The 14,264-nt window shown below is 37.3% G+C and overlaps 1 protein-coding gene across 6 annotated transcripts in view; it reads left to right on the forward strand.

Annotated features, from left to right (window-relative positions):
* Positions 1-921: 921 nt before the first annotated feature.
* LOC139970018 (NACHT, LRR and PYD domains-containing protein 3-like) overlaps positions 922-14,264 on the forward strand; it is a 28,932-nt gene continuing 15,589 nt past the window's right edge. Inside the window, exons 1-5 of one of the 6 annotated variants that reach the window (XM_071975545.1) lie at positions 922-943; positions 9,979-10,171; positions 10,947-11,041; positions 12,546-12,592; positions 13,762-13,795. In XM_071975545.1, coding sequence (XP_071831646.1) covers positions 11,035-11,041; positions 12,546-12,592; positions 13,762-13,795 — 88 coding nt within the window. In that variant the 5' untranslated portion in view covers positions 922-943; positions 9,979-10,171; positions 10,947-11,034. The other 5 variants (XM_071975544.1, XM_071975542.1, XM_071975547.1 and 2 more) reach the window with 5 other exon arrangements.

Here is a 14,264-nt window from a genome sequence, read left to right on the forward strand (position 1 = left end):
ACTTTGAAAAGAAAAAATGTATTTAAAGTAGGCCTACCTTTGTTAAAGGTACTTGTGGTTGCGAGTCATGCAATTGACCAATTTTGCATAATTCTACTAGGTAGGCCTAAAGTCAACTGATATTCTTATAATCCTTGTTTAGTGCTCTGATCTCGCTGGTGATGTCACTAATCATCCATTGCGAGATGTACACCAGTCTATTGCAGAGTACCGATGAAGATGTAGCCTACATCTTACAGCCTACATCCTTACAGCCTACAGCCTACATCTAAGGTCCCCAGTTCGAGTCACTCCGAGATTAATGTATGTCGACCAGTTACAGAGTTGTTGAAAATTAACAATTCATAATCGTGGACGTTACATATGAATGTGAGAGACTGACTTCGGTCAGCTTGCGGCTTTGATAAGCCAATTAGGCTTCTTCGCGAGTTCCTGCTTGCAGGAGGATCTAATATACATACATACATGTAGCTATTATGGTTTGTCCCGAACATATTTAGTCATATAGAGGCATAGGAACTGAGAGGGGGGGGGGGCGTCTTCGTATCGTTATGATAAAGTATCATGGATACTTTATAGGCTTACGTGGGCTTGTTATTCGCGTTCTACTTGCCAGATATATTATACTTTATTGTGAAATTGATTGATAGAAGTGGGACAGGGCCCACCTTCACGGGTCACTTCTCGCATAACCGAAAGAACTTGGACAACGGAATGAAATTGAAGAACGGAATGTAATTAGACAACGGGAGTTTTCGCGACGGCAACATATTCTGCAACTGTAACATAATCATAAATGGGGTACAAACGGCGTGCATTACGATTTACCTTAACCTTTGACGTTGAATTTATGAAACGCCTAACCTTGTTTCACATGAAGTTTACCTTCCGCTCGCTCACACATATTCATTGTTTGCATGTTCAAGTCTCAAGGTACAGTACGGTAAGTGCTTGCAAACTAGTCTACAGTATGGTTCGTTAGTATGCAGCCATTATTTTACGCGCTGGTATCAACAGGATCTTTCCGCGTTCGGTTTCTGTACTTATATGCTTCAAACCACTGGTACTTACATCTTGATAATTCGAGTTGGTAACTATAAGTTGAACACATGTAAGTGTTTATCAATTTGACTATTATTATTATCATAAATGTCTTCTACAACTAATACTATAGTAATATTATTACTAGGCCTATAGCACTAATAATACAAGTACTAGTGAAGCCTGTAGGTCTAGCCTAAGTACGTTACTAGTAATACAAAACGGAAGCAATGTGTGTCGAGCATATTCTTCAGAACGATGTTAATATAATAATATGGTTGCCCTACAAAATTTCATGATAGCGTTGAAATATTGTAAACCACCATATTGAATTAATTCAACTATCAGAACCGTAACTGTGTATAGCAAAGACTTCACAGTTAACGCACCTTCAAATATTACTAGCAACATACAGCAGGCAACCTAAACTGTTTGCAGCAAAGAAGAGTTACATATTTGATGAGTTTTATTCCATTCCAGTTATATGCTGATCAAATTGTGGTTTTCTAAGCATTTAACATCCTCCCCCTAGTTTGCACATGTTTTTTGGCATTTAGAAATCTTGCTCCCTAAAAAAAGCCAAAATTACCTCAGTACCACATACAATTATGATACCATTACCACATAGGCCTACTGTACATACTGTACAGTGCTCGTACTCTCAGGGCCCTGACCTGTCTGAGCTTAGAGGCTCAGAGCATACTGTAGTAAACAGCGTCCAAAGTCAATGGATGTACTGTATGTACTTAGGTCTACACTTCAGTTAGCTTATCAACGAATGTGTTAATTTTGGGGTATGAAAGAACTTGACACGACAGACATTTTGTAGTCAAATTCTGCTCAATTGGTCTTGCAGTTTGGCACAGAAATTTTGAGATCATTAGCATTCCTATCTTAAAGGGGAGTGGGGTAGTTGCAGGAACCAAGGTGAGTGCAGATTTTGCATATAAAATCTACAAAATCAATTATTTTCTCTTTTTTTGGCCACCTTAGTACTGCCCAGTAGTTTAGCTACTGTATTACTCTGCAGTGAATTTGGCAGTCAATGTTCTGTAAAATTCTGAACACCAAGTGCTTTTGAGAAGCAGAGAAAACATGTAAGCCTACTGTATCACATGTAGGTTAACTTGAGCAATATAATGGTAGTTCAAGTAAACTATGTGCAGGTCTAAACATTACAGATGCTCTATGATTATGTGTCTAACACAATCAGTGGTCAAAATGCTAGGCCTGGGCAACACTATCTAGGCATCTGTTTATAGCATTAGCAAACTGGCAACTATATAAGGCTAATCATACCAGCATGAGTATTCAAGAATCAAGTGTAATATTATTGTTGCTACTGAGCATATCATTGCTACTATTTAGGTCCTGAGGCAGGAATAAATTACAGTTTCCAGGCTGGGACAACCACATTTCATGTATTTTGAATAAACTTATTCCAAATTTACTGAGCTATTCTTACAACAAAATGTCATGTACATTGATTACTGTTGCTTAGCAAGCTTCGTGAAACTAGTGTCAAACACTCATATAGGACCTACAGTAGCTTTAAGTCGTAACTTTAATATGAATAAATAGCTCACTTTGTGACATTAATAGGACCCCAACAGGGTCCATCTCAGCAATCTCAGGTCTAAAAGTCTAAATTTTGACCCAAATACTCATTTTAGACAACAGAAATCACTGAAGCGTGATATCACGGAACATCATTCCTGAAATATCAGCTGCTACACTATGCTAAGCATTTAAGCCATTAACATACTGGATTTCAGCCAAATTGCGAAAAATCACAATTTTGCATAAAGGTTTGGTCAATTAATTGCTCCCATTGACTTGCACTATGTAGGCTAATTGAGCTGCGATACCTGTAAGTAATTGTAATATGTTAGCATATCTGTTAGCAGTGCTGTCTCCTATATATTGGCATGAATGTTAGCATGTATGTTAGCATTTACAGTATGATAGCATACATGTTAGCTTGTAGGCTATGTAAGCAGTATGATACCATACATGTATGTTAGCATGTATATATGTTAGCATGAATGTTAGCATGTATGTTAACATGTACAGTATGATAGCATGTATTGGCATGAATGTTAGCACATGTATGTTAGCATACTGTACATGTTAGCTTGTAGGCTATGTAAGCAGTATGATACCAAGCATGTATGTTAGCATGTATATATGTTAGCATGAATGTTAGCATGTATGTTAACATGTACAGTATGATAGCATGTATTGGCATGAATGTTAGCACATGTATGTTAGCATACTGTACATGTTAGCTTGTAGGCTATGTAAGCAGTATGATACCATACATGTATTTTAACAGGTATGTTAGCATGAATGTTAGCATGTATGTTAGCATGTATGTTAGCATGAATGTTAGCATGTATGTAAGCATGTATGATAGCATACATGTACAGTATGTTAGTATGTATGATTGCAAGTATGTTAGCCTGTATGTAAGCCTGCTTGTTTGCGTGTATGTTTGTATGTTTGTTAGTGTGTATGCTACCGTGTATGTTACAGTAGCATGTATGTTAGCATGTTATATAACCAGTATGATAGCATGTATGTCAGGCTGTATGTTAGCTTTTTTTTTAGCATACATGTAAGTTAGCATGTATGTGAGCATGTATACATATATGTTACTGTAGCTTGAAGGCTATGTTAGCATGTATGATAGCAAGTACTGTATGTTAGCATACATGTGTGTTAGCATGTATGATAGCATGTATGTCAGCATGCTTGTTAGCCTGTATGTTAGCCTGTTTGTTAGTGTGTATACATGCTAGCGTGTATGTTAGCATGTTATAAGCAGTATGATAGCGTGTATGTCAGGCTGTATGTTAGCCTGTTTTTAGCATACATGTAAGTTAGCATACATGTTAGCATACATGTATACATATATGTTAGCTTGAAGGCTATGTTAGCCTGTAAGATAGCAAGTATGTTAGCAAACATACTGTACATGTTAGCATAGCATACATGTATGTTAGTGTGTATGATAGCAAGTATGTTAGCCTGTATGTTAGCATGTTAAAAGCTGGTAACGTCTACGTCATGCTGTCAGTCTGTTTGCTAGCATACTGTACATGTTGTATGTTAGCACATGTATGTTAGCATGTATGTTAGCATGAGCATACAGCCAAATTAGCATGTATGTTAGCATGTTATAAGCAACATGAAGGACTTAAACACTTTTTAATTCCTTGCTTTAGCAAAAGGAACCTATGTTGTCAACTAGATCCGCCATAGTGAAAAGGTGTGCCCAATTGTTCTCGGTGCCTGTTAAGGTCATCAAAGGTCAGTTAGGGGCCAAAAACCAAAACAATAAACAAGCAATAACTCCCATTGACAGGGTCCGACATGATTGTTATTTTGGAGCTTGTAATATACTGTATACTTGTAAATAACGTAGGGGATCATTTTTCAACTTAACAGTGGTGTGATCCAAGGTCAACAAAGGTCAATTAGGGGTCAAAAATAGGTGTTTTTGTGATAACTTGAGAACAAAATGTCCGTCAAGGTTGGGAGTTACGCTAAATGTAATCTAATAGTGGACCCGCATCTTTGTGACCGTTGACCTTAGGTTGACCTCTGGTGACCTGTATAAGCTTCTTTAGTTATTTGAATTTCTTGTGGCCATCCAGATCATAAATGGTCTTTCGATCAAAATTGTCCATGGGTTGACCCCTGTGCGACCTTCAGGTGCAAAGTTAACAGATACAATTAAGTCTTTTTTGGTTCCTTGCTTTAGCAAAAGGAACCTATGCAGTCAGGTTGGCGTGTGTGTGTGTGTATGTATGTATGTGTGTGTGTGTGTGTGTGTGTGTGTCTGTGACACTTGCTTGGGTACGCTCTATCTCAATAAGGGAATGTTGGATTGCGGCCAAACTTGGACTATAGATCCGCCATATGGAGAAGGTGTGCCCTATTGTTTCTGGTGCCCACAAAGGTCACCAAAGGTCAGTTATGGTCCAAAAACCGAAAATATTAAAACTGCAATAACTCCCAGTGCCAATGTGTGACAAGATTGATATTTTGGGACAAGTTGTGAACTGGTTAGGGGAGCATTTTTAAACTTAACGGTCATGTGATCCGAGGTCACCAAAGGTCAATTAATGATAAAAAACTAGTATTTTTGCGATAACTTGAGAACGAAATGTCCGTTAGGGTTGGGAGTTGCTTCAATGCTATCCAATTGTCGACCTGCATCTGGGTGACCCTTGACCTCAATTTGACCTCTGGTGACCTTTTCGTGTTTTTGGGGATTTTTACAGTTTTGATGCTATTTTTAGATGTCAAAGGTCTTCTGATCATAAATGTCAATAGGTTGACCCCATGTGACCTTTATGTGCGAAGTTATATGGGGTCAAAGTTTTTCGGTCGGAGTTAGGATGGTTGTACAGACTTGTCGTTTTGTTTTTTGGAATCAGGAGATTAAACTACATCTGAAACCAAGGTCAAAAGGTCAAAGGTCACATTAGAAAAAATGTGCTTATTTTGGGAGGAAACGAGCAAAAAAGGAAATGTTTGGTTTTGATGCTAGATTTGGATATCAAAGGTACCTTCCGATCAAAAATGCCAATTGGTTGACACCCGTGTGACCTTCGAGTGCGAAGTTATACGAGGTCAAAGTTAATTTTCAGACATTTAATGCAACAACTCCCAGTTCCAAGGTGTGACATGGTTGATATTTTTGGACAAGTTGCAAATGGTATAGGGGAATATTTTCAAACTTAACGGTCATGTGATCCGAGGTCACCAAAGGTCAATTAATGTTAAAAAACTAGTATTTTGGGGGCAGAAAATGGGCAAAGAAAAAATGTTTGAATTTGTATAGTTTGATGCTCTAATTTAGGTCTCATCAATCAAAAATGTCAATAAGTTGACCCAAGGTGACCTTTGTATGTTAAGTTATATGAGGTCAAAGTTAATTTTCAGACATTTAGTGTAATAACTCCCAGTGCCAAGGTGTTACACAGTTGATATTTTGAGACAAGTTGCAAATGGTATAGGGGAATATTTTCAAACTTAAGGGTCATGTGATCCGAGGTCACCAAAGGTCAATTAATGATAAAAAACTAGTATTTTTGCGATAACTTGAGAACGAAATGTCCGTTAGGGTTGGGAGTTGCTTCAATGCTATCCAATTGTCGACCTGCATCTGGGTGACCCTTGACCTCAATTTGACCTCTGGTGACCTTTTCGTGTTTTTGGGGATTTTTACAGTTTTGATGCTATTTTTAGATGTCAAAGGTCTTCTGATCATAAATGTCAATAGGTTGACCCCATGTGACCTTTATGTGCGAAGTTATATGGGGTCAAAGTTTTTCGGTCGGAGTTAGGATGGTTGTACAGACTTGTCGTTTTGTTTTTTGGAATCAGGAGATTAAACTACATCTGAAACCAAGGTCAAAAGGTCAAAGGTCACATTAGAAAAAATGTGCTTATTTTGGGAGGAAACGAGCAAAAAAGGAAATGTTTGGTTTTGATGCTAGATTTGGATATCAAAGGTACCTTCCGATCAAAAATGCCAATTGGTTGACACCCGTGTGACCTTCGAGTGCGAAGTTATACGAGGTCAAAGTTAATTTTCAGACATTTAATGCAACAACTCCCAGTTCCAAGGTGTGACATGGTTGATATTTTTGGACAAGTTGCAAATGGTATAGGGGAATATTTTCAAACTTAACGGTCATGTGATCCGAGGTCACCAAAGGTCAATTAATGTTAAAAAACTAGTATTTTGGGGGCAGAAAATGGGCAAAGAAAAAATGTTTGAATTTGTATAGTTTGATGCTCTAATTTAGGTCTCATCAATCAAAAATGTCCATAAGTTGACCCAAGGTGACCTTTGTATGTTAAGTTATATGAGGTCAAAGTTAATTTTCAGACATTTAGTGTAATAACTCCCAGTGCCAAGGTGTTACACAGTTGATATTTTGAGACAAGTTGCAAATGGTATAGGGGAATATTTTCAAACATAAGGGTCATGTGATCCGAGGTCACCAAAGGTCAATTAATGATAAAAAACTAGTATTTTTGCGATAACTTGAGAACAAATTGTCCGTTAGGGTTGGGAGTTGCTTCAATGTAATCCAATTGTCGACCCGCATCTGGGTGACCCTTGACCTCAATTTGACCTCTGCTGACCTTTTCGTGTTTTGTGGATTTTTACAGTTTCGATGCTATTTTCAGATGTTAAAGGTACCTTCTGATCATAAATGTCAATGGGTTGACCCCCATGTGACCTTCGTGTGCGAAGTTATATGAGGTCAAAGTTAATTTTCAGACATTTAATGCAATAACTCCCAGTGCCAAGGTGTGACAAGGTTTATTTTTTTGGACAAGTTGCAAATGGTATAGGGGAATATTTTCAAACTTAACGGTCATGTGGTCCAATGTCACCAAAGGTCAGCTACTGTTAAAAAACTAGTATTTTTGGGGGAGAAAATGGGCAAAGCAAAAATGTTTGAATTTTTACATGCTCTATTTAGGTCTCACCGATCAAAAATGTCAATTGGTTGACCTTCGGGTGACCTTTGTGTGTGAAGTTATGTATAAAAGTTCAAAGTTAATTTTTTTTAATTTAATGCAATTAAATCTCAATGCCAAGGTGTGACATGGTTGATATTTTGGGACAAGTTGTGAACGGGGTGATGGAACATTTTGAAACTTAAAGGTAATGTCATCTGAGGTCACCAATGTTATCATATCTGTTGACACGCTTGTAGGTCTCTTATATTTCTTACATTTTCGACGCCATATTTAGATCTCAAAAGTGCCTTTTGATCCAAAATCCGATCACATTTTGTGATCACAAAAGTGTTGGCTATAGTGTTGGTTACTTTATGGGAACATGTAGGACCACAATTACTTGGACTATTTGAGCCCAATCTTGCTTGATAATATTATGTGTATTGTCATATACCCCAAGCAAGGAACCACAGTGCCCTTGGGCTCTTGTTTTATTTTTATTTAATAAATAGCTCATTTTAGGAGATATATCCAGGACAAAAAAAACAAAACAAGTTTGACAATGTTTAACTATATGATAGAGCTATACATGCTCTAAAGAAGAAACTAACCCCCGCTTCGATCGGACACCCGGTTCGTAAGTTATGAGGTGCCAAAGGTTGGATTTGGTACCTTTTTAGCAATAACATTGTGTGTGTACATTGGAGTTCACAACAATTTTAGGATGAAGTGCACATCAAAGGGAACATTTTCATAAAAACTGTCATGCTATCCAAGATCATTCAAGGTCTCTTATGGACAAAAAACTGCCCACTGATGGGGTGCAATACGGTAAAAAAAAGGTCAATGATGGGTCAAAAACTCAATCTCCAAACTGATACAAATTGTCCATGGTTGATCCCTGTGCCACCTTCATACGCAAAGTTATCAGAGGTCAAGGTTTTGTTTAGTTTTGAGAGGTGGATCTCACAGTAAAAGTAATACTTATGGGTGTCTACAGGTGCAGTGCTGTACCCATTGACTACTGGAAATGTACATGTATATATGTACAGTATACTCCAGTAGTCTATGAGTACGGCAATGCCCCCTTACACACCAAGAGCCTGTACAGTATTACCTTAAGTATAACTGTAGACACTACAGTCTTAGTCATTGAGTATTGCACTGCTCAGGACTTACACACAGAAGTATGACTTTACTGTATAACAGTAGACACTAAAGTAGTCATTGGCTACTGCACTACCCCCTAACAAACCCACAGGTACATGTATTTCTTTCTATAACTTTACATACTGTACTACAGTAGTCATTGAGAACTGCACTGCTCTTTGCACACCCAGAGGTGTTACTTTACCTATAACTGTAGACACTACAGTAGTCATTCAGTACTGCACTGCCCCCTTACACACCCAGAGGTATTTACTTACTTGTACAGTACATTAGTCATTGAGTACTGCACTGCCCCATAACACACCCAGAGGTATTTACTGTATAACTGTACTTACTATCCAGTACTGCACTGTTCCATTGCGCACCCAGAGGAATTACTGTACCTTACTGTATAACTGTAGACACTACAGTAAGTTAGTCATTGATTACTGCACTACCCCCTAACACACCCACAGGTATTTCTTTCAGGAACTTTACATACTACAGTAGTCATTGAGTACTGCACTGCTCTTTGCACACCGCCCAGAGGTATTACAGTACTTTACTGTTTACAGTAAATGTAGACACTATGTAGTCATTGAGTACTGCACTGCCCCCTAACAAACTCACAGGTATTTCTTTCCTGTATAACTTTACATACTGTACTACAGTAGTCATTGAGAACTGCACTGCTCCTTGCACACCCAGAGGTATTACTTTACTGTATAACTATATAGACGCTACAGTAGTCATTGAGTACTGCACTACTTCTTACACACCCAGAGGTACTGTATTACTTTACTGTATACTGTATATAAATGTTGATACTACAGTATTCATCAAGTACTGTACTGCTTCCCTACACACCCAGAGGTACAGTAATACTTTACTGTATAACTGTAGACACTACAGTAGTCATTGAGTACTGAACTGCTCCAGTTGCACACCCAGAGGTATTACATAACTTTATAATTTTCCTACTATTCTTTGAGTGCTGCACTACTCCTTGCACACCAAGATGTTTTACTTAACTGTATAACTGTAGACATTACAGTAGTCATTGAGTAAGTGCACTGCTCCCTTTCACACCCAGAGGTATTACTTTATATGAATGGACTGTAATGCAACATTTGTGGACAATGGAACGTATACGTTTATATGATCTGTCTAATATATGTTTTCTTTAATGTATGGACTTCTTTACATGTTAAGTTCGTATTGACTAATGTACAACGTATTTAAGTTATTTACCAGTCATTGCGGGAAAGAAACCCACAATTTCTCCTTTTTCTTGAATAGCCTATCCAAGCCCACCATACATAATTGTAGAAGGATGTGACCATACACAGTATTGTGTACTTGACGTCGCAAGAGCAGGAAACGTGGCGTGTTCAGTTCGTGGAATACGACCAGAAGTCAAACTCCAATGGAGAACTTAGGAAAACTATCCTGCTCTATCTCTAACAGAGCTGGAAAGGACATCAACAGAAAAGTGAGGAATCTTTGACATTTCTCTTACAACAAACTTCAAAATGTTATCAGCGCCTGAAAGAGGGATCACATTAGAGTGTTTGATATTGTACGACAGAATTCAGATGTGTTCAATTCCTCTATAAAAGTAGCAAGAATAGACCTTAAAACGACATATGGTAGGTGTTTGTTTGCTATGGATGCTTTGTTATGGGGTTTAAACTAAACTATGTGCGATATGTTTATATTTTAAAAGGATGTTGGGATTCAGAGAAATCAAATAGCCAGGGTTTATTGACCTGAAATTACATTAGAATTGATCTAAATATTCTCTTTTATCTAGTTCTAAGAGGTGAATGATTTTGCAATTGTGAGATCCAGTAGCCTGCTCGTGTACAGTAGTTAGACTACAGCCTGTATGTTCAGTGAATTTTATGTCTGATAGAATTATGCTTCTAAATGAATGGCTAGTTTGCATCTCGAACGACTTCTTCTTCGATTCGACTTACGGTTTCTAAATCTGACTTTAAGCTCCATCAGAACAACTTTATTGTTATCTGCTTCTTTATATCGCCAAAAGGCTAGTCTTTTCTCACACACTGATGAATACTGATATGTATAGTCTTAATCTATCTGAAATTGGTGCCTAATCTTCATTACCACTTGGAAAGTGCAGTTGATTTTATTGAATAATTGTTCTGTCTTTGTGATAATGTTAACCCTTTCAGATCCTCACTTAATATTTTCAAATGCTTAATTTCAAATTGCCATTTAACATGTGTTTTTCCTATTTACAGACAACAAGGGGACTTCGGGTTCATCGACAGTTGCTGTGGTTACAACCATAATTGTAGTACTTCTAATTCTGGTGGTTTTGGTCTCTGTATGAAAGGTACCATGGTGCATAACACAATTACTTTGCAATATATAGCAAAGTTTGTTAGCTATTTTCTTGTATTCTATTGTATTCATTGCATCTACATTATCCTTATTGACTAACAGAAAAGTATAGTAACTATTTTTTTTGTTTTTTATTTTGATGATAATAGTAACCGTTGCATTGATGATGGCATTTGTGTGTATGTGCGCCTTTGTGATGCCCAGCTTGTAAACATGATATCTCAAGAAGGGTGGTTCGGACTAATATCATATGTAATGTGTAGACTTACCACATTGAGTACAAGAAGCTTATTGTTTTTGGTGAAGGTCAAGGATCATTTGGGGTCATGAGGAGTCAAATTGTAAAAACCTGGTAAACACAATATTTCAAGAAAGGAAGGTCGGACCAACTTCATATTTGGTGAGGTTAAATTCACATTGAGTACAAGAATCCTATTGTTTTTGGTGGGGGTCAAAAGCCATTTGAGGTCGCCAAGGATCAAATTGTGAAAACCTTGTAAACACGATATCTCAAGATGGGAAGCATGGGCATACCTCATATTTGATTTGTTGAAGTACCGAATTAAGTCAAAGAAGCCTATTGTTTTTGGTGGAGGTCAAAGGTCATTTGGGGTCACTAGGGGTCAAATTGTGAAAACCTTTGAAACACGATATGTCAAGAAGGAAAGCATGAATAGACCTCATATTTAATGTGTAGAAGTGCCTTATTGATTAAAAGAAGCTCATTTTTTTCGGGGAAGTGGAAGGTCATTTGGGGTCATCAGAGGTCAAATTATGAAAACCTTGTAAACATGATATCTCAATATTAGAAGCTTTGGCAGATCTCATACTTGGTATGAAGGTGTATAGCATTGAGTCAAAGAAGCCCATTGATATGGTGGAGTTCAAGGTTCACTTGGGACAACAGGTCAAATCGTGAAAGCTTTGTAAACATGATCTTGCAAGAAGGGAACCTTGGACAAGTTAAGGAGCCTATTATTGTTTTTAGTGGAGCCCTAAGGTCATATGAAGACAACAAATGCTTAACATTTACTCCACTCCCCTCTTACCTGTCTCTCTACACTAACACACCTTCCTAACATAATATCATGAGGGAAGCTTGGACAGATCGCATATTTGGTATGTAATCGTACAACATTGGGCGGAGGTCAGTGGTCGTTTGAGTTCACCAGGTGTCAAACTGTGAGACCCATGTTTTACACAATATTTCAACAAGGACAGATGTTGTATTTAGTATCTTGATGTATCTGTCACATTTAGTATAAGATGCCTGTTGTTGAGTTGAATGGTAATGTCAGGACAGCCTCTGTCATTGTGACTTTTTTTTCCACATCACACTGCTTTTCACTGTATTACTACTGTAAGTTCAAGTGTGTTGTACACCCTCACTGTACATGATGTCAGATTCATGAAGAAAACTGCTGATGTTACATCATCAAAACCACGGTGCATCTTTGCATTCTGGTTAATTTACCTTACATAAATTATTCCTGCAGTGTTAAACTTCCGAAAGAGGCGGAGGAAACTTGTGGAAGAAGAAGAGGTAAGACCGTTATATCTGAAAATATAAATAATATCAAGGGAAACAAATATATAAAGCTGTTAAACATACTGTAAAGCTAATTCAGGCTAAGATTCCGGGGGCACTTAAATATTCCCTACTGAGGACTGGTGGTGGTATAGAAACAAATGCAGCTGGATGGTTGTATGTTAGTAACGACGAGCCTTTAATCTTGTTATTACATGCAAAGAATATAACCCATAGATAAACTTAGGTGAAGAAACACTCGCTGAGATTTCGTAATCTATTACTATATAATCAGCCACAGTACATACAATAGAAAATGGTTACAAACGTGTCACTTGTCTGATGATCAACAAACACGTGGGAAACTCAGAGATTACACATGATTAAACAAAATATACTATATATTAACTTGCACTACCTCTATTTATGGAGCATTTTTGATGCCGGAAGTGAAGAACTGAATTAATCGATACACATAATATGTTACAACAACAAGTTAACATTATACTCATTTGAGATAGCATTCCTACCAATGGATAGTTTCATGTTGTAATAGATATAAGTAATACACGCAACTTTCAGGAAATCCTCTCCCTACTAGTTTTGTGTTGAGGATAACATGTACATTATGATCTTCCCTGCAGCAAATACCACCCCATTCCCCCTGTTCTTAGCCAAAAAACAGGGAAGATTAAATATCTACCTGAGTTGGTAATGCTAGCCATACTGAACTCTCTTCTGCACAAATTCATGATTAAAGAAAAAAAGTGTATTTTTTCAGTGGTCAAGCCAAACTTGTCTTCACACACAGGAAAGTAGTACTGGCCATTAGAGCACTTGTGTTTACAATCATACAGGTGACTGGTCAACTCAAGGATGAATCCTAATGACGGTATTTGGGGTAGTTTATGCTATCAAGTAACACATTATTAATGCTTGAGTGAATTTGGAGAGGACAGTTTTTCGATAGGCTAGCTTGACTGCCATGTAGACTCTGAGTACATTTATATAACAATACGGTACAACCTACGGTTACTTAGCAACATCAAACATATTATGTTAACTTGTATCCTATTTAATAGAAAATGTTAATTACATAGTCAAATTCTTTGCAAATAGTGACTTCAAATTTTTTTTTTTATTGATAATATGTTTGAAAGTATCATTACCTCTCTCTTGTTTAGATGTTGCCCAAGACTAAGACTCACTGCACACCTGGTAAGTCTGATGTACAAGTTATTGCAAGCTGAGTGCAGTGAATGCTGAAACAGTACCTTCAATTGCTTTAAGATACTGTTAAATACCACGCATAAATTAAAATAAATTTCAACATACATATCCTCTACAAATGATAATGTATGATAATGTTACTGATTCCAGTGACTTTATCGCTGTCATATCAAATTCATGTTGAGGTTAACTTTACCAAATGGTGATTAATTAATGACACAATAATTTCACGGTTCCTTTGTATTTCAGTATTTATGGTTTATGAAAGTAAGATATGAACATTCTGATTACATCAGAATTCATCCCACTTCAGATAACAATTATGACCCAATGATGACTCCGGAATGGTCTAGTCCAAGAATTTTTTTTTTTACACATCTTTGCCAAATGTTTGAATCGATTGTCTCTTTGCAATTAAAGCAGCTGTTCAAATAACCATTCAGTTTGAGAACCAATC

The sequence above is a fragment of the Apostichopus japonicus genome, chromosome 7 (genome assembly GCF_037975245.1).
Source record: "Apostichopus japonicus isolate 1M-3 chromosome 7, ASM3797524v1, whole genome shotgun sequence".
Taxonomy (NCBI): domain Eukaryota; kingdom Metazoa; phylum Echinodermata; class Holothuroidea; order Aspidochirotida; family Stichopodidae; genus Apostichopus; species Apostichopus japonicus.